The 20,373-nt window shown below is 42.1% G+C and overlaps 1 protein-coding gene across 1 annotated transcript in view; it reads left to right on the forward strand.

Moving 5' to 3' along the window:
- The first annotated feature begins 403 nt into the window (after positions 1 to 403).
- Positions 404 to 20,373, forward strand: part of LOC117457108 (zinc finger B-box domain-containing protein 1-like) — a 55,840-nt gene continuing 35,870 nt past the window's right edge. The window contains exons 1-5 of the mRNA XM_034096985.2: positions 404 to 507; positions 9,717 to 9,812; positions 16,567 to 16,806; positions 17,649 to 17,856; positions 20,198 to 20,351. Coding sequence (XP_033952876.1) covers positions 9,717 to 9,812; positions 16,567 to 16,806; positions 17,649 to 17,856; positions 20,198 to 20,351 — 698 coding nt within the window. The 5' untranslated portion in view covers positions 404 to 507. The remainder of the gene's footprint in view (positions 508 to 9,716; positions 9,813 to 16,566; positions 16,807 to 17,648; positions 17,857 to 20,197; positions 20,352 to 20,373) is intronic.

Genomic DNA, 20,373 nt, shown 5'->3' on the forward strand with positions numbered 1-20,373 from the left:
GGAGAGCTTCAATGACTTGTTTATAGTTACTTCAGCACAGTGAATACTCGGCATCACAGGAGCCATACTGTGGAGCGCTCCTGTTAAAGATGGAGCTCTTTAACCACTAACCAGCCTTGGCAGAATTATTAATGCTTCAAACAAGCCTGAGGCACAAAATTGCACCTTGAATCAGAATGTTTCATAAAAGCTACTATTACAGCGGCAGTAAATGCAACTTTCAAAAGGTCTGTTTTTGTTATTTTCGATATAAAGTGGCTGCAATTCCAGCTGGTTGTATAAGCAGGTACATTTTTGGCAGACAAAACACAAGCATGATGTTCGTGTACATACAGAAATACACAGATTTATTCTTAATATTACATTGAGATTTAAAGAGCATATTTGCTGTGTTCAGCCCCTCCTCAGCCACCACCTTTACCCTCCCCCACTGGTCTTCGGACGACGAGAAAAAGCCGACTGAGGGGAACGCACTGTGGCCAATGTGAAGTCAAGACTGCAGGAATAGTAAGCACACAGAAAGACACCCTCACTCTACAATGTTTTTGTCTCCACTGTCCAATTTGTATTCTTTGGACAGAACGCTAAATAACACAACATTCCCAAGTAAGCTTTTCATCTGACCAAAAAACAGAAGCACCACACACCAGATGTATAAATTATAGAAATGCACAATATAAAAGAAAAATGTGTTAGAAATCCTTATAGAAAACATGCTTTGTGCAGTTTCCTTCACTGATTGTGGTTCTATTCTTGCAATCTACAGAGCAATTTACGAGTAATGCATATGAAGTTAACATTCGTCCCGTTTACATTTAAGCCATTTTCTTTCCTGTTAACGATTGTTACATGACAGAGCTGTCCAGGTGCTATTGACCTCTTTGCCGCTCGTGTTAATGACACATTTAATTAGGTTTGGAACGGGCACACATATCCATATGAGAACATATGTTAAATGGCGTTTCTAGATCAATTTATGGATAGCTTTCTGTCTGGAAATGAGGCTTGGGCATGTGGGCTGAGTTCTACAACAATAAAAGAGGAGATATTCTGCTCATTTCCAGGTTCTTATTAGTATTTAGTTCCTCTACGCCTACTGCAGGGGTGGGGAACCTTTTTCCTCTCAAGGGCCATTTCAATTTCTTCAACATCCTCCGAGGGCCGTACAAATGATCGACCTCTGCTTAAAAATACTAAAATCACAGCCCATTCATTTGGCCTTTCTTTCATGCTGTGCAAAGAAAACGCAACCTCTTAATCCAGATATCTCACCATGACTCGCGCATGCATGCACGTGCACGGTGTGGCATGACCAGCACAACCGAAAGATGTGTGCAAATGTATTTAGTTTCCTATCTCCACGTGAACATGATTTAAGTGTGTGGGGGGGGGGGCTAACCTCCTCTAGGGAAGATTTATTTTCAAATATTGAAGTTAAAATAATCAATCTGGTGCACTTTGAGAGCAACATCAGGAGATCTATGGATACATCTCTCAACATCCATATGTCAAACAGAACTGGAAGCAGATTTTTCTTTATGGATATTTTACAAATCACTCCCCTTTCAAACTGTATTCTTGTTTATTAATAACAACTTTTTGTTACTGTCATATAGTATTTTATACCTGTTTACTTCATTCTCTTATTTTTTTTATAACTATAATGATCATATAAAGATGGGCCTTTACCTCACTGGTTGTAGAAAAAGCTTCTTATATTCGTTAGCAGAGCTAGCTAACCAGATGCTAATAACAACAAAGTTATTGACTGTATGGTCAGTATGACAGATGAGCAGATCGCCACTGGGACTTTCAACTAAAGACACAGCCACGCAGAAAATGCAGCATGTGTACGGCTCCTTATGGTAAGGTGACCAGATTTTCAAAATTAAAACCGGGGACATTTTGAGTTTTGCGGTCAATATATCATTAACATATCCAATTTTCTTCACTGTTAAAGAAAAAAGGGGGACAATTCTGGTTCAATGTAAATCGAACATTTGCACTGTTGGATACAAACAGAAGGACAATAGCTCATATCTGAGACTTCAAAGGTCTTTTATTTTGAAACTGTACATCAGATTGTCCTGATTCTCTCGGAGTGATTAGATGGGGTGTCCTGCTATCACCCTGGAGTGAAATAAGTCTTTGATAGTGGATAGTTTTTGTTTTATTCTTATCTAAAAACAGAGGGATGATAGCTCATATATGAGACTTTAAAGGTATTTTATTTTGAAACTCTACATCAGATTGTCCTGATTCTCTCTGAGTGACTAGATGGGGTGTCCTGCTATCAGAGTTAAATAAGTCTTTGATAATTTGACAGTTTTTTATTTATTCTTGGGGTCTCCTATCACCCTGAAGTGAAATAAGTATTTGATTGACTTCGAATTACTCGTTGATTATGGACAGTTTCCATTAAATAATAATCAAAATATAGATGGACAATATTGATCTAATTTGAGATTTTAAAACAGCATACATTTTAAATTGTGTTTCAGAAAGTAATGTTATTTTAGGAGTGTTGTGAGATGGTGTCAACATCAATTGAAATGAGTCACCCAGTGGAAATGTCAGATATATGTCTTCATAACTGTACTTACATTTTACATTCACTCAGTTATAATGTGGTAGCTATACGTAGTTTGTTTCAAATTATTATTGATCACATTATATAGTACATATTTCCTAATTTAAGCTCCAGTATATATGAATATGTTTGGTGTGTTTTTTGCGCTTTTATTTTGAAGGCAGTTTTTACAGGCCTCTACCGTAATGCATAGGATATTCGCGCACCGCAATACAACGTGCGGGCTGGCTTGACTGTGTTTTCCGAAGTGGGGGCTGGCTTGACCACAGTCTGTTTACTCATTGTTTCCTGACATAAAACGTTTTATTTCACCTTGCCATGTGTAAAAAACGGGGACATTTCCGGGGACAGTTTCAACCAGGGACATGCCAATACAAACGGGGACTGTCCCCGGAAAACGGGGACGTCTGGTCACCCTACCCAGAGCCCTAGAGAGATCCTACCTTATGGGCAAGCTTGGATTTTCGTCATTTTAGGGGCAAGGCCATTTGGCATTTGGTGTCACATTTTTTCAGGGCGGAAAGGCCACATGCCAGGGCACAAAGGCCATTGAGGGAAAATTAGGATTTGGAGTTTACAAATAAATAACTTCACTTTCTAATGACAAAAAACATATCACTTTTTTAATATCAATAATCGTATCATCATATAGGCCTATGCCTCCTTAGTATTACCGTATATAAAATGAAATACTTTACTTTGAATAATTAGTGTTTGGTATGTTTTCCATCTACTACTACTCCCATTCACAAATCCGAAAAAAAATCAAACATTCTATTAATATGTAACACATATATTCCATTTCAGAGCAGAAGAAACAGCCTTCAAGGGTCAAACTCTGCACATACATCATTCAGCAGTGCACAGTGAAGCTCCAAGATCCAACTGTATGAACAAGCAATACTTTGAAAAGCAAAAGTGTGTGTGAGTGCGTGCGTGCGTCTCTTTAATCAACTCCTCACAGCTCCTCATATCTGTTCAGAAACTGGACAAAAGTTAAAGATGTACAAACCACAGACTGTGTCATGACGAATACAGTCGCTGCTTTAATTCTGTCTTTAGGACGTTGTTGTGAGTTTGGACGGAGCAGCTACAACGTTAGTTTTAGCCTGATCGATCCATTCACAAAACACGCATTTTTAAAAGGTTTTTCGCATGCCGTCTTGTCTGCACACTTGTCAAAGCATTAAAGCATGGTTTTTACTAACCGTTATCAGTATGTAGTTACTTCGGCATCATTTTGAAACGTGTATTACAATGGAATCCCGGTAAAATAGGTTAATTTGGTCGTAGTTGGTTTCCACCACAGTATTTACATGGAGGTACGCCCCGCCCCCTCTCCAGCGCGTCCCGTTTGAATGACAGGAGTAAACACAGCTGACAGCCGTGGTGAAACTCCAGCGGTTAGAGAGTATTCGCATCGCGTCCGTTGTGAACGCAGCATAATGCAGTTCAGAAACCATTGTTCTGAAGCTTTTAAAGCAACTTTTAACAGTGTGAGGGGCCCAAAGGCCATGGTGGCCGTAGGACGTACAATTATTTGTGGGGCATAACGGCCAGACCGAGGGGCTACGACGGCCATGGCCGTCATGGCCGCCGTGAAAATCCCACCCTGCTTATGGGTGTCACTGTCACTACCCGATCCGTCCTCCTGCCTGATCGGTACTGCGCATGTGCGAGATGGTCCGCCATATTGGACAACTCCGGACGGCAACACAAGATGGACACTTGACACAGTGGCTTTTAGCAAAGCTCAAAAAGAAAACTCGAGAAAGATGAGTTATTGTTATTACAACGTGACTTCACTATTATTTAACAACTCTTTTTATTGGGTTCTTTTATTTGGGGTTAAGTACATTGTCAGAATAAGTGAGAAATGGATTTCACTTCTGTTAGACAGCTATCATACTTAATACATATTTACTGTGAATGTATGCAAAAATGTATGGCATATGGCTGTCTAACAGAAGTTAAATTCATTTCTCACTTATTCTGACAATGTACTTAACCCCAAATAAAAGAACCCCATGAAAAGAGTAAATAATAGTGAAGTCACGTTGTAATAACAATAACTCATCTCTCTCGGTTTTTCTTTTTGAGCTTTGCTAAAAGCCACTGTGTCAAGTGTCCATCTTGGGTTGCCGTCCGGACTTCCGGACCATCTCGCACATGCGCAGTACCGATCGGGCAGGGGGACGGATCGGGTAGTGACTGTCACTACCCGATCCGTCCCCCTGCCCGATCGGTACTGCGCATGTGCGAGATGGTCAAGTGTCCATCTTGGGTTGCCGTCCGGAGTTGTCCAATATGGCGGACCATCTCGCACATGCGCAGTACCGATCGGGCAGGGGGACGGATCGGGTAGTGACACTGGGTACTGCAATTTCTGAAGTCCCGGAGCCGTGTTCTGGTGCTCTCTGGCAGAACTGCACCTCTGCCAGACGAGACATATACCACGTGATGACACGTAAGGCTCGGGTTGTGTTCAAAGACGCTGACCTTGGCCAGGAAAAATAGGCACTCGCTTGTTTAATTCTTTTGTGGTTTTTCGTGTGTTTATAAATTACCTCGAGGGCAGTACCAAATGGTCCGTATATGGCCCGGAGCCTCCCCACCCCTGCTCTACTGTGACATGTTTCCAGGCTTTAATGTTCGAAAAGCTCTTTATTTTTCTCATACGGCCTGTGCTGCAACACCTCTTTTCACCCTCTGTCTGAAACCAGAGTCCAGTCTGCTCTGGCCGACTCTGTTGTGATTGGTCAACCGCTTAGAGACTATGTTTCGGTACTAAACAAAAAAAAACTATAAACCCACTAAAGGATGGAAAACCAGCATATAGCATAATAGGGCCCCTTTAACATGAATGGAACCGCATTTTATACCTGCATACAATAGCCTACTCATAGTGAGTACACAAAGTTTTGGTTGTGATTCTCCGCAGCATCTGGAGGAGTCCAACAGACATAGCTACAATTCTGGTTTCTCTTTTTATCCACCTGTCCATCATGCCCCATCTTTCTATCTGTTAATTTGTTTCTGGTGTACTGTACCCTCTGCCCTCCTTCTATATTTCTCTCTCTCTTTACGCCTGCCATTGTGTTTATCTAATATGTTCCTCTCTCGCCGTGCTTCTGCTGTCCTATCTGTTGGTCTATCTGTGTGTTTGTGTTTGCACTGATAACAGTTTAGCCGGATCCATCGATACCCGACACCTCTGAGGGCACCATTGTTTATTCTTTCTCGCTCTTCATCCACTGTTGCTCGGGAGGAGGGGCCGTGGCCTGCAACTGTATATATGAGAAGAGATACAGAGAAAGGAATGAGTTAGCATTTCACCCCTTCCTGTTCCCTTGTCAGCGTTTTTTTAAACGTGTGGTTAGAAGCCTGAAATAATGTCTGTGGTTTAAACAAGCTGAAGAGATGTTCACGTTTTGTTCTCTGGTGAATTTGCATCAGTCGATGTGCAACAAAAACGTTGGTTGCTAACAAGTGACTAAATAAACTACTAAACACCATCATGCCGAACATTAGGCGCCTTTAGCTTAGCAGTGGTGATGCGCAGCCATGTGACTGTGATGAAGTTGGTTTATAGCCTAGCGTTAGCTTTTTACTTTTGGAGATAGCATTTAAACTTCAAAAGTCCTAAAGTGGCGTTAATATGTGGAGATTAAGAGTTTAGGACTGATGCCTCTGAAAGGGAGAAGGGGGAGAAAGAGAGATTCATGAAGGGAATGAAGGAGAGGGAGGGGATGAACTGATTGAGCTGACAGCCACCATTTTTCTACCCCTTTTGTCGTGGAATAACTTATTTTAAGTGCACACCATTGCGTTATAATGTAATGTGGTCATTTTGCTTGATAGTGCATTTGATGATGATGGGGCTGAATTGTCCAATGAAGGGTCCCAATGCCCCCGATGCCCCATAGTGACGGGCTTAATGGCAGCGCTTAAAGTAGTCTGGTGCAGGCACACACGCAAAACACACACAAATCCACAAAATCCACACATACACGGTTTGGATGGCCCTTGTGGCCTATAATGACGACAATAATGGAAAGCGTTACGACTGTCCCTGCCATTCTGTCTGGATACGCACTTAACTGCACACACACACACACACACACACAGTCATATACACACCTGGGATTATTTTTAAACCACGACTCGCACATACGGGCACAGAATCACATGTGCACACAAACACTGGACACACACTTCACAACTAGCCTTGTGCTGTATTCCAGAGTCATCCAGGCAAAAGGAAAGGAGCTTATTCCCCTCCTGTGTAGCTCAGAGCGCGGAGATGTCTGATCGGGATGTCTCGTCCCCGGGGAGGGGCTGTAATTTATCCCTAGGCCTGAGCGGGGAAATGAGGCCCTGCTTTATGGGGACCATTAAAGGGCAATGGCGCAGCTGTAGGCATGCATGCATGGGAACGCACACACACCGGCATCAATATGCATGAGAAATAAATAAAACGGGTGAAAAAGACTGAAAACAGTGTTAAAAACAAGCGATCATTAATACATGATAAAACTAAAGGGAGATAAAAGAGCAAACCGAGAGACACGGGATTAATTGGTGAATCTGCTGGTGTATAAAGCTTATGAGCTGGGCGTGTCTGACAGCTTGGGGATTTTATTCGAGCAACGCGACCAACAACCAATCACATGAATCTCCCGCTCCCGACATACAAAGCAAAAAACCCCGGGGATTTTATGCGAGCAATATATATATATATGAACTCCCCAAACAGGCGAAAACCTACCAGTCTCTGCCACCTCCCTCCATGCCTGGTTCCTCCGGTTTGTATCCCGGTAGGTGAAGAGGGTCTGGTCATACCAAACCGGGTGATTTGCTACGGCGATAGTTAGTTTCTCCTCCATCTTTTTTTGAAATATAGAAATGAACGGCGGGATATCTCTCCCAGCTTAGACGCGGTTTGATTGGCTAGGGCTTGAGCTGTCAGATTTTCAGAAACGGGATTTGATTGTCTGGCGCTGGCTACTCCGGCATTGTTCAACTTCTGACGCCGGAGACGCCGGAGACGGACCGCTATGCTACCCACAATCCAGTTCGGCGAAAAGCGAGGCAACGTGACGTCACCCCATTCAAAGTGAATGGGCAGACGCGTTGGAAACCGTTTTTGAAGCTGTCGAAGCTGTAGTGTGGACGGGCCGTAGAGACCTCTGCTGATCCACGATGAATTTTAATGGAACATTGAATTGTTTTGTTTATTGTATTGCCTCTTAATTAGCTCAATTATCCAGTACAATAGTCAGTGAATAGACATGAGGGAGTAGCAACGAAGGGACTGAGAAGGAAGAAGGAAGTCATTAGAAAGAAATTACAAAGTTGTATAAAAAAAAATACTTTCTGAAGTTGGTATTAAAGGACCATTTATTCTAATCTTCAGGTTAATAAGATTAAAATGTGTCTCTACTGTGACATGCTCTAATGTTGAAAAAGCTCTTTATTGTTCTCATACTCCCTGTGCTGCAGCACCTCTTTTCACCCTCTGTCTGAAACCAGAGCCCAGTCTGCTCTGATTGGTTAGCTTGAAGGCTCTGTTGTGATTAGTCAACTGCTTAGAGATGTCCCGCCCCTTAGCCTATCACGTACAATGTGTTGGAGCGCCAGCCAATAGAAGCGCAAGTGTTCCATAGTGATGTCACTGTGTTCCGGATGTAAACAAGGGAGGCGTTTCAGACAGGTGTGTGGGAGAAAACTCCCTCTGGAGGGAACACGGGGATGTTAGCCTTTGCAAACCATTTACACGCACAAAAACCCTTAGAACACACGACAGGAAAGGGAAAACACCAACAAGCATAATAAGGCATCTTTAGTGATGAAACTGACGGCTACGATGAATAAACCTGCATGTCAAATGAAGAACAAAAAGCAAATGAGGTCTACTTCTTTACTATTTATTATTTTGGAAATGTAAGATACATTTTCTCCCCCCTGCCTCCCTCCTCTCTTCCACATATCCTCGCCTCTTATTCGCCGTCTCCTCCCGGCCTTGCCCGCGTGCTCCGTCCAGGTCTAGGCCTACATCTCCCCAACCTGCTGATGCAAGGACTTTCCCCCCACTAATAAGAGCTGATTCTCACAGATTGTGATAATGACCTCCCTTAAGATGCATTCACACACACACACACACACACACACACACACACACACACACACACACACACACACACACACACACACACCACACACACACACACACACACACACACACACACACACACACACACACACACACACACACACACACACACACACACACACACACACACACACACACACACACACACACACACACACACACACACACACACACACACACACACACACACGCACTCCATCTCTCTAATACACACTCACACACATCTTGCAGAATCTTGCCAGAAAATCCATTTCAATATGCATCCCTCCTGTCAAAGTTTGGCATGGTTAAGGTTCGATGAAAGGGAAAGATACTCAACTTTTGGCTTATTTTTTAAATAAAGGTTGATTACACAGTGTAACCGCATCAGTGTTTAGATCAGTTCCCTGTAAGCCTCGCTTTGAAATGATGTCTATCAAAGGAAGGATTTCCTCGGAAAATGAACTCTGGATTAACGGCACAATGCTGTCGAAAACGAAACCCAGTTTGTCCTGTGCAGTGCTGCCAACTCTTTTTCAAATAGAAGTAGATAGCACTTGCTCACATGTATCTCTAAGTTAGTATACACTTATATGCATACTGATACGTCATTGCACATTCATTTGCATAAAGCTCAAGGGCTGTGTCGGGAGAGACTCTGCACGCGAAACAAGAGGAGAGGCAGAGAGCCTGTGCTGCTGGAGCCGTGGACTGTTAATATGACCATCATTGGACATGTTAAGCAACTGCTTGCTTTTGTCTTGATATTCTGCATACAGTAGGATGCTAACTCTGCCACCAGTAAAATGAAGAGACATTGAATCCAGTTGCAGCATCAGCTTCAAAACATTGTTAAAGTTTCTCCTAGTCAAGAGATACACACATCTGAGTCACGTGATGCTTCTCTGAGACACAAAAACATCGTCACATCGCTCTCCCTCACATGACTGACTTCGCTGTCTCTCTGTGTTGTAGATGTGTGCCGAATGCGCAGAGGACTACTGCATCGGCTGTTTTACCAGGTTCCACCAGAAGGGGGCACTGAAGCTCCACAGGATGATCCCCATTCAGGTGAGCGTGGTCCCGCGAGCATCACTCTGCATGCTCTCCGCTCTGTGACTGTCTCTCTGTCTCTGTTTCTCTTTCACAGATACATACTTCCAATAATATCCCATGATCCCATTCTGCTTCATTTATTCTTTCTTCTGCATTTTATGTTGTATCCCTGGCTACAGTATCTACAAGTCTCTTTTCCCACTTACATGCTACCCAATCTCACCACTGTTTTGTATGACACACACACATACACACACACACGCACGCACGCACACACGCACACATACTTATTATGCAATGTCCTATTAAGCAGAATTTGTATGGAAAGTATTTTTATAAGGGGTAGCTAAAACAAATCCAAAGCTATACAGCTACTCATAATAAGATACATTATGCCAAGCTGATGTAACCCACTTAATTGTATTGATTTTTAAAAGGACCTTATTGATAGATTAAATTAAAAATCCTAGCACTTCAAAGCATATTGCATAAAGGATGTTAAGAAGACATTGCTCCTTTTTAGTGCTCAGTTTACACAGCAGTATTTGTGTCTTTACAATTTTTCTATTTGCCATAAATAAGCTTTGCTCATTTTCAGGTTGTATTTTGTGTCTCCATGCTTTAAGGTTCATTTCATTTCATTTTCATTTCAAACCTTTATTTATTCAGATTGGTCCCATTGAGATCATAGATCTCTTTTTCAAGGGAGACCTGCAGCATATAGATTCCACATGAAACATAAAACAATAAAGGACATTATACATTATATTTACAGGATACATAGTTATAGACATTTACAAGTGCCCATTGTATCAGCAAGCATTTCATTTAGCCTAGCTTTAAAAACATGCAGAGGAATGAGATTGCTCAGTTTCAATTCTTGCTGAAGATTGTTCCAAGCAAGTGGAGCTGCGCACATAAAAGCTGTCTTACCGAAGACAGTCCTTGCTCTTGGCACATCTAACAAGACTACATCATGTGACCTCAGACAATAGCTGCTTGCAACTCTCTGTGTTATCAGAGAGCAGATATAATACGGGAGTTTACCCAACAAAGCTTTATAGATAAACGTGTACCAATGACTGAGCCTCCGTACAGAGAGTGATGGTAAACCTGCCTTGGTATACAGTGTACAGTGATGTGTAAGCGCTTTACAATTTGTGACAAATCTCAGAGCACTGTGATACGCAGCATCCAATTTGCTCAGGTAATTGGCAGGTGCATTCATATAGACCAGATCCCCATAGTCCAGCACAGGTAAAAAGGTCACAGTGACTAGCCTTTTCCTGGCCTCAAGCGAGAAACAGGACTTGTTTCTGAAAAAGAAACCTAGCCTAACCCTCAGCTTTTTAAGCAGGTTATTGACATGGAGTTTAAAAGAGAGACAATCATCAAGCCAGATACCCAGGTATTTGTAACAGGCAACAACTTCAAGTTTTGTTCCTTGCATAGTTACAATATCTAAAACAGGCTCTGGTGTCTTTTTAGCTTTTGAAAAGAGCATTACCTTGGTTTTATCCACATTTAAAAGAAGCTTAAGCTCAGCGAGCTGAGTCTGAATAGTGTTAAAAACAGCCTGTAATTTAACACCAGCCTCCTGAATGGAGGGACCTGCACAGTACATCACAGTATCATCCGCATAAAAATGTAAAGTAGCTTCATCCACATTATCACCTACGCTGTTAATATATATGGAGAATAAAAGTGGTCCTAAAACAGAACCTTGTGGTACACCATTAGAAATGTTTAACCATTCAGAAGACAGTCCATCAAAATGAACACATTGGGACCTTTCAGAGAGGTAGTTCACAAACCACCCCACTGCAAGGCTGGATATGCCAATACTGAGTAGCCTCTGCTTTAAAATGCGATGATCAACGGTGTCAAACGCTTTGGAAAGGTCAATAAACAGAGCTGCACAACTCTGCTTATTATCTAAAATAGTAGTAATGTCATTTACCACTTTCATCGTGGCAGTGATGGTGCTGTGTTTCTTTCTGAATCCTGACTGATGTTTAGACAGGATGTCATTTATACATAAAAACTCCTTTACTTGTTCACTCACTAAGCGTTCAAGAACCTTAGCCAGAACTGACAATTTAGAGATAGGCCTATAGTTATTTAAAATAGTTGCCTCCCCTCCTTTCAGTAAAGGCAGGACATAAGCAGACTTCCATACTTTTGGAATTGTGTTCGTGCTGAGGGAGAGGTTAAAAAGAGAAGTAAGAGGTGGAGCAATAAAATCTGCAGCTATCTTTAAAAAGAAAGGTTCTACGTTGTCCGGGCCAGCCGGTTTCCTAGGATCTAACTTGGATAATGCTTCATGAACAATACCAACAGTTAAAGGAGTAAAACTGAAAGGGTTTTCCAGACCACATTGTTCAGAGTCAAGGATTGGAGCGTTCACAGGAGCCACACAGCCAAACAGAGAGCCACAAGACACAACATGCTCATTAAAACAATTTAGCATAGTAGCCCTGTCTGATATAATGCCAGATGCTGTGGTGAGGCACGGAGGTAGCTCATTTGGGATATCACCAGTGGAAATCGATTTTATGGCTTTCCAAAATTTCCTAGGGTTATTCAGTTATTCAAAAGGCTCTTTACTTTTCTCATACTGCCTGTGCTGCAGCACCTCTTTTCACCCTCTGTCTAAAACCAGAGCCCAGTCTGCTCTGATTGGTTGGCTGGCCGGCTCTGTTGTGATTGGTCAACCACTTAGAGATGTCCCGCCCCTTAGCCACGTACAATGTGTTGGAGCGCTGGCCAATTGAAGCGCACGTGTAATGTAGTGATGTCATTATGTTCCTGAAAAAACAAAGGGATCCAATGGAGGCGTTTCAGGTAGGGGGGGGGGGGGGGGGGGTAGTGTGTCGGAGAGAAACTTCCTCTGGAGATAACTTTGGGATTTTAGCCTCTGCAGACCACCAATACCTATATCACACACTACATCAAAGTCATAATAGGCCCTCTTTAAACACCTGCTCCTCAATGAGAGTGGGAGTTTCTGAAGCACTGTGGTGTTGCCAACCTGAGGTCCACTGCTGCATGTTACCGTGGTGACCCTTTTGATTGCAACACCGTTACGGTCTCCATTATTAACTGAGCTAAACTGATTGGCTGTGGTCATGCCTTTAGAAGCACCTTTTAGAAACAGTCTTCCCATTTCCACTTCTGCTACTGATGCGAAATAAGAGTAAGAGTCATGGACTGTGTGTTTTTCTGTTTTCATATTCTTTTACAGTGTTTGTCAACGGCTACTGACTACTCCGTTCTCTTGGCGTTTGTGCGTCTTCCTCTTTCCTGCTGGCTGTACTGTTTCCCCCTCATAGGATTTGTGTGATTTTGCCGGCTTCTCTTCATATTATTGTTTTCTTGGGTGCTATTATTTTCATCTAGAAGTACTATCAAAGCCATTGACTTCGCCATGATGTGGGCTTTGGCGAGAATGCATTGTCAAGACTTTATAAATAAACATCAGCTGATCTGTACATGTTTGCAGGAATGTATAAACATTTATACATTTATATGCGTAGAAGCTTTGTGTATGATACTGCACAGAACAGCACACTATGAACCTCCGTGCAGTGTAGCTTCACTTGCTCTTTGTTCAGTGTGTATGTCCTCCCTGAAGGTAGTATGTTACCGGATATCAACAATGGTGGAACAAAGTCATACACAGCTGTGCAACGACATCTCTTTGTATCTCCAATTCTCTGTTCCTCTCCTCGCTCCAGCCAATCGAGATCGAGGCATAGGTTGAGGCTTACTCACAACACACACACTCTGGTTTTCAGTCACACATGCACAAACCGTGTATTTTGGCAGGACATAAAGACCGGGGATTATACACATGCAGCTGATGCAGGCATCTCTCTCTCCTCTGCTAATCCTGTTTCATGTGCCTCGGAAAGAATGAGGGAAGGAGAGACTGAGACAAAAACGCATATTAATTTCAGCTGTGAACACACACACACACACACACACACGCACACGCATGCACGCACGCACGCACACACACACACACACACACACCACACACACACACACACACACACACACACACACACACACACACACACACACACACACACACACACACACACACACACACACACACACACACACACACATACACACACATTAATGTCTACAAAGTAGTCTTGCTTTGAATTTGAATTAGCCCGTGTGGAGTACCGATGGTTGTGGTCTGCTGTGTCTAATTCAGATTTGAGGTGATTTTTTAATAGTATTGTATAACATGTGTTTACTTATTGTCTCTTCTCATAAACATATCTATCTCTTATTCTCTCTCTCTGACCACCCTGATGACATGAGAAGCATCCTGTGTCCTGCAGCTGTTAAAGAAGGGACAACGAGATGGCTTGAACCCTAGATTCTCCGAAAGGCACATCTTCTTTGCAAAATTCCGAGTTAATCGAATGTAACGGCAGGGATTAGAGATTTCTTTGCTCATTTGGATGATTATGCTAGCCTCAGATGTGTGATGATGCACTGCAGATCCACTCTGATGTCTGTAATACATAATTCAAATTAAGTTTATCCAAACACTCAGAGGAGATTCTGTCCCCAATATCATACCAAATTATGTTGGCCAACTATCTCTAAGAACTTTGTGCAGCTGTGAGCGCAGTTGGCTAGTGAGCATGAAGACTGCGAGAAACGGCAAGCACGATGCCTTCTGCAGTTACACTGTTTCAAATCCTCTTGCGTGTTGAGAAGAGGAAAGTGGTGTCCCCAGGCTGGAGGGATTGTTTGCAGAGAAATATTAGATACTTAAAGATTTGATGGTCATGGCAAGTACCCTCCTAGGAGATACCGAATGAACTAATTCAACACATGGATAGAGTGTCAGTGAATGAACCGCACGCTGCTCTCATCAACCATAACACCAGAGATGTTTGAGAACAAGAACAAGTCTTTTTTATGGAAGTACTGATTATACGATTTGCAAAAAAAAAAAAGGCCATTATTTTTTTACTTATATGGGAATTGTGATCTGATTCACGACAAGAGGAAATGCTCATGTTTTAATAATTATTCTCATTATAATTTAAACGTTTCAGAGGATCCAAAACAAATGTGTTTTGTTAATTATTTCGAATACAATTTGTAGGGCGGGCATCTCTGCAGTTCCACGCAGACTGGTATTTTTCAAATATTCTGCTATAATCATTTTCAAGTGGAGCAGCCAGCCTGGACATAAGTTGACATTTAACAACTTCTGGTTCCCTTGTCTTATCGAAAACGGTGGTTGCTAACAATTCACTAAAAGTCACTAGTAGTACGTCATCACACCGACAAGCGTCAGCTTATATCTGAGCGGTGGTGATACGCAGCCATGCGACCATGATGTAGTAGATATAGCCTAGCGTTAGCTTTTTACTTAATATGTGAGATTATACTGCTATACAATATTGTCATTGAGATTCCATTTTGATTATTAAGCTGCCCTATTTTCTAGATTAAGCTTGTAAAATATATTAACCATCGCGCCATCATGATCAAGACTAGATGCGGAATCCAACACTAAAAAGATAGCAACCAGGTAATGTAAATGTGAAAAGTGATGTTATGCTGCAAGAGACCTTCTTTAGAGTGAAACTAACAAGGACACCTCGAAGGTCCTTGGACAGAAGGGGCTCACAAGACTCATCTGATTGTGTTTCTTGGATGAAATGATCGTATAACTTTTCCCCAGCCTACAAAGGTTGCTTGGGTCCTGCAGAATAGGACTACATGTTGGCAGATAATGTGAATCTCTGTGAAGGTGCTACAGGGTCAGCAATAAATGTATCATAAAATGAGAAAAATGAGAGCGCACTGGAGCTTTCCAGCACCGCCCGAATTGTGCGTCTTGTCTTTTCTCAAGTTCTACGTGTCTCAGTTCCTCAAGGACAGGATAACAGACTGCAGACGTGTTAACCTCCGCAGCCCTACGAGTCCGCGGTGATTAATGGAACAGGATAATTAATTCAGCCCGTGGAATAGAGAGAATCAATCAGCACTCATGCAGTGTGGGTCCCGTTTTCTCTATGTATGGAAATATCTGATAACATTTTATGAAGCAAATTTTTTTTTTCATGGAGGAAGTAAAGATTTGTATGTGTTGCAGTGTGTCATGGATGGATGGTAAAGGGATGAAGCGTGGTACCGTCTGATTACATCACCACTGTCTTTCTGCACACACTCTCTTCTTGGTTACATTTAAAGAGGCACGCATTAACTCTTTAGATTGAGTTCATTGTGCTTTTCAAGGTGATGGAGGCACGAGCACTTTAAATGATTAGGTTGGACCCTCGAAATGGGGTTCATGGCAGCTGTCTTTTGTGGCTTTATCTCCCTGCCTGCATGTCATTAGTGAAATTGAATTGGAACTTGCTTGGTAATAATTATACCATATATAATATATATTATATGATCAAATCCGGAAAAGTTATGCCTAATTGATTCCTTGTCTGTATTGGACGATTTTGACGCTTTGTACAGTCGTTGCTATTTTTACACAGCTTTGAAAAATGACTGTCTCATTTCATGCAGGATTATCTCTTGCCTTTCAGCTATGTGTCATGCGGCATGATCTCTTGCGTTGTATGCTAATTTGTTTTTAGAATTGTTTCACTTGTGTCTGATTCATTCAATTTCCCCGCCATTATTTTATTGTTTAATTTCAAAAATAAAGAGCAAGCAGCTGCCATTTTGTTCAGTAATAACAAAGTGGATTGTATCTCATGTCTTTGTTTTACAGACGGACTTAAAGACCCATGTGAGCTCTCGAGAAGTTGTCCACCGCTTCCAGAACACGATTACCCCTGGCCCCGCTCCCAGTACCAGCGCGAATCCTAATGCCAATCCAAGTCCCAATTCCAAATCAGCTCCCAATCAAACGTATTCATCCAATTCAATCACCAGACAAGGAGATCAGGTCCCAGAAAAAGGACCAGATGCTGGGGCACAATATGTGCAATCTCCCCCTGAACATAGCCAGGTAGGTGGTATTCTATAATGTTATCTATTTAGTCATAAACTACACTACGCTGAATCCGTGAGTAATGGCTGAGTTAATCAGCACATATTATGATCATTTTCAAGCTCATTTTGTTTTCAATTCTAACACTAAGCTTTGCACTCATAATAATAATGCATTTTTCAAAATATGTAATACAATCTATAAATTACGCCGTTCTCCCATACATTATTCGACAGAAACAGATGTGTTTTCCAAATGGTTAATGACCCATGAATGAAATTTCACTCGCTGCGATAATACAGGAGAAACATGTGAAACAAGCCTTTGCACCGAGTGGGTTTTACCTCTGCAGCCTGAGTTGTGAGTCAAATGAAAGCTTTCAAAGAAACCCTAATTGACGACGTATCTACAGGCAGGCTGGTGGACTGCAAGCATATATATTTTTTAAATGCCCCCCCCCAACAGACTTGGACTGGCAGGAACAGTAAGAGTGACATTTCAGACCTTCAACACCACGGAGCTCAGTTGACCTTACTCACACACAGTCATTTCCCAACAGCTGGGATCAGAAGGTAGTGAGAAGATTGGTCGACAGAATATATCAGAAATATTCTTCAGGTTATAGAACAGGTGACCAATTGGCACTGATTGTGATGTGTTGGGTTTCTACGGGTTTGAAGGGACCACCAATACATCTTCACTCATCAACACATTCATATTTAGTAATGGAAAGGAAAAGTACACTGGCAAAGAAATGTTTCTGTAAGTATATCAGAACACAAGATTAGTGTAACAAGTGTTCAAAAGAAGCTTCTTTGTCTTATATCATATTTTGAAGACGTTCTGTTCGTGTGTCACAGGTTTTGGCTGTTGATCAAGGAGAGGAGAAAAGGGTGGACATGATTGAAGACGGGGAGGATGGGGACGGATTTCCCACCTCTCTTCTGACAGGAGAGTACAATGAGGAGGAGACCACCAGGTCTTTTCATGAAGCTCTCAGACAATGGAGAGGTGATGAAGCAGCAGGAACCACGACTGAGGAGGCAATGTGGACCCCCGTCCGACCAGGTGGACTGTATACATGTTGTAGTGGGATATTTATCATTCAAAAGTGTTGTATCTGATGCTAAGAGTAGATCGTGTGTGTAAACAGGGCCGAGAAAAATAGTTTGCTTGTTCACCGCCGGTCTTACATTAAAAGGGCCAACAACATGCCTGCAGCTTACGTCACTATTAATCATCAGTAATCAGAGTTCTAACAACATCAATCACATTTATTATTTCCATCAAGACAGGGAAATACAAAACATGAGCCTAACTGATGCTACAACACATGCATCATATTGAATCATAATATATCAATAAGGCAAATCTGCAAAAGGGCTTTAACACTCCGGCAAATTTATATTTGTCCAGCTCAGTCAGTAGGGGCTTGGACTGGGAGCTGTAGGGTCACCGGTTCAAGTCCACGAGCAGACCTAAAATATGCAGTGTGGACTGCTTGGCTACTTGGAGAGGTCCCAGTTCACCTCCTGCCCTGCCGTGGTGCCCTTGAGCTGTACAATAGCTGCCCACTGCTCCTAGTACTAGACTCCTGGTACTTGGATGGGTTAAAAGCAGGGAACACATGTCACTGTGTGCTCTGCATGTGTGACCATTAAAGAGGGTTTCATCCCTCCCCAATTCTTCTAATTCTATATGAGACCTATCCTGGTTAAATAAAGGTAAAAGAAGATGCTCACATAAAAGGAACCACAAACTCAAAAGCCCTTCAAATATAATTGTCAATGTTTCCAGTTTCGAATTTTATGTCTTTCACAACAAAAAATTATCACAGTTTCGATATTATATATATGTTGTATTATATATATAATACAACGGTGTTCAAGGTTCAAGGCTTTTATACGTACATATTTACAGTGTAGTTATGATGATGAACATCTCAGGTCACAGGCTCCTCCAACAGAGCAACACAATAAAAACAGAAACACTTTGTATGCAAGTAAATAAAAAAATAGAAATAGTGCAATAAGAGTCTATACAAGTGATTGGAATGTGATATATTAGATAAATAATTTCTAAGTAGCAGCCAGATGAATGTTATGGATGTTGTTTCAGCAGTTCAGGTGTTTAACAGTCTACGGCCTGTGGGATGAAACTGTCCCTGAGTCTGGTGCTTTTAGGAAACAAGGTTCAAAGTTCAAGATTCAAGGCTTTTATTGTCATGTGTACAAATCTTAGGTCACAGGCTCCTCCAACAGTGCAACACAATAAAACAGATACTAGTGCAAGTAAATAAAATAAAATAGAATATAATAGAAATAGTTCAGAATAGTCTATATACAAGTGTATGTACACGGGGTGTATGTGGGTATAATACGGGTGCTATAACTTTAATATGGTTGTATTAATGTGTACTATGGGTGTAATAACAATGCAATATGAGTGTAAATAGCAATCAATTGATTTTCCGAAATATTGAATGCCCATTTTAGGGTTAATGAAGGGTTTAACAAAACGCAAAGTGAAGTGCGGGTACCTTAAGATGGTGTGTGTATCCACATTAATACTAATGTTTTTAAATGGTATTTCACCTTTTTATTGCTACATCCTCCTGAGCTCCTCCTCCCTCTCTCGCTGCTCTGATCTGTTAAGACCTTACAGAAAGTGCTTACCTCGGCAGTACGAGGGTAATCCATGGCTGTTGCATATTGAGATAATGAGAGGAGGGTTCGGGGTGGCCCTACTCCACACCACAGCACTAATCGCCTCGGCTGTGTGCACAAGCACCACTGCGTCAGGAAATGTGTATGCGCATGTGCAGCGTCAGTGTGTCTTGGTTCATGTATGTGTGTGTGTGTGTATTAGTGGAGCCATTATTCCAGGTTCTGTGTGTATGTGTCTCAGTGTTTGTGCTTTTTATTAGGACTCCAATTTTCTCTGCTTTACTGCTTGGACACACTCTGCCTTCGCTCTGCTCTGCAAATTGCTGCTAGCCCCTCCAGCCCTAATTATTTCTGTCAGGCCAGTGGCACCCAGGTCCAATTTAAAGCCGTCGCTGTCGACTGCCAAAGTGTCTGCAGTACAATCATAACAGTTCTCTTTCTTACCTACATCTTTCCTTTTTCGATCACTCGCTGACTATGTCCCTCTCGTGTTGTGTACATCTTCTTCTTATTCCCAGGGGGCTCTCTCCGCTGTCTGTTTGTGTTGTGGCACTCGGCGTGGTGACCAGGTGTTTTCTCACTTCATGAGGGGAGATGTTTTGAGGAAGGTGTTGAAGAAGTAGCTGGCGAATTAACTTTTCCCGCTTCTTTTTCCCTTCCTGTGTCTGACTTCTTCACCTTTAAGCTGTTGTTTGCCTCTTACTTTATTTTTGTGTGCTCTCCTCTTCCCCATATTTCTCCAGTATCTGTGTCAGCTATGGCGACCCAGGCTGACCTCGCTCCAGTCAGAGGAGCTGAAGGAGGAGGAAGAGGAGAAGCAAGTGTACCTGTCAGGGTGGAGTTCGCAGAAAACAGCCTTACCTACACTGACAGACTCCTTCTCAAGAAGCACCGCAGGTACACACAACAATGCACATAC

Source organism: Pseudochaenichthys georgianus, chromosome 13 (assembly GCF_902827115.2).
Source record: "Pseudochaenichthys georgianus chromosome 13, fPseGeo1.2, whole genome shotgun sequence".
NCBI classification, from domain to species: domain Eukaryota; kingdom Metazoa; phylum Chordata; class Actinopteri; order Perciformes; family Channichthyidae; genus Pseudochaenichthys; species Pseudochaenichthys georgianus.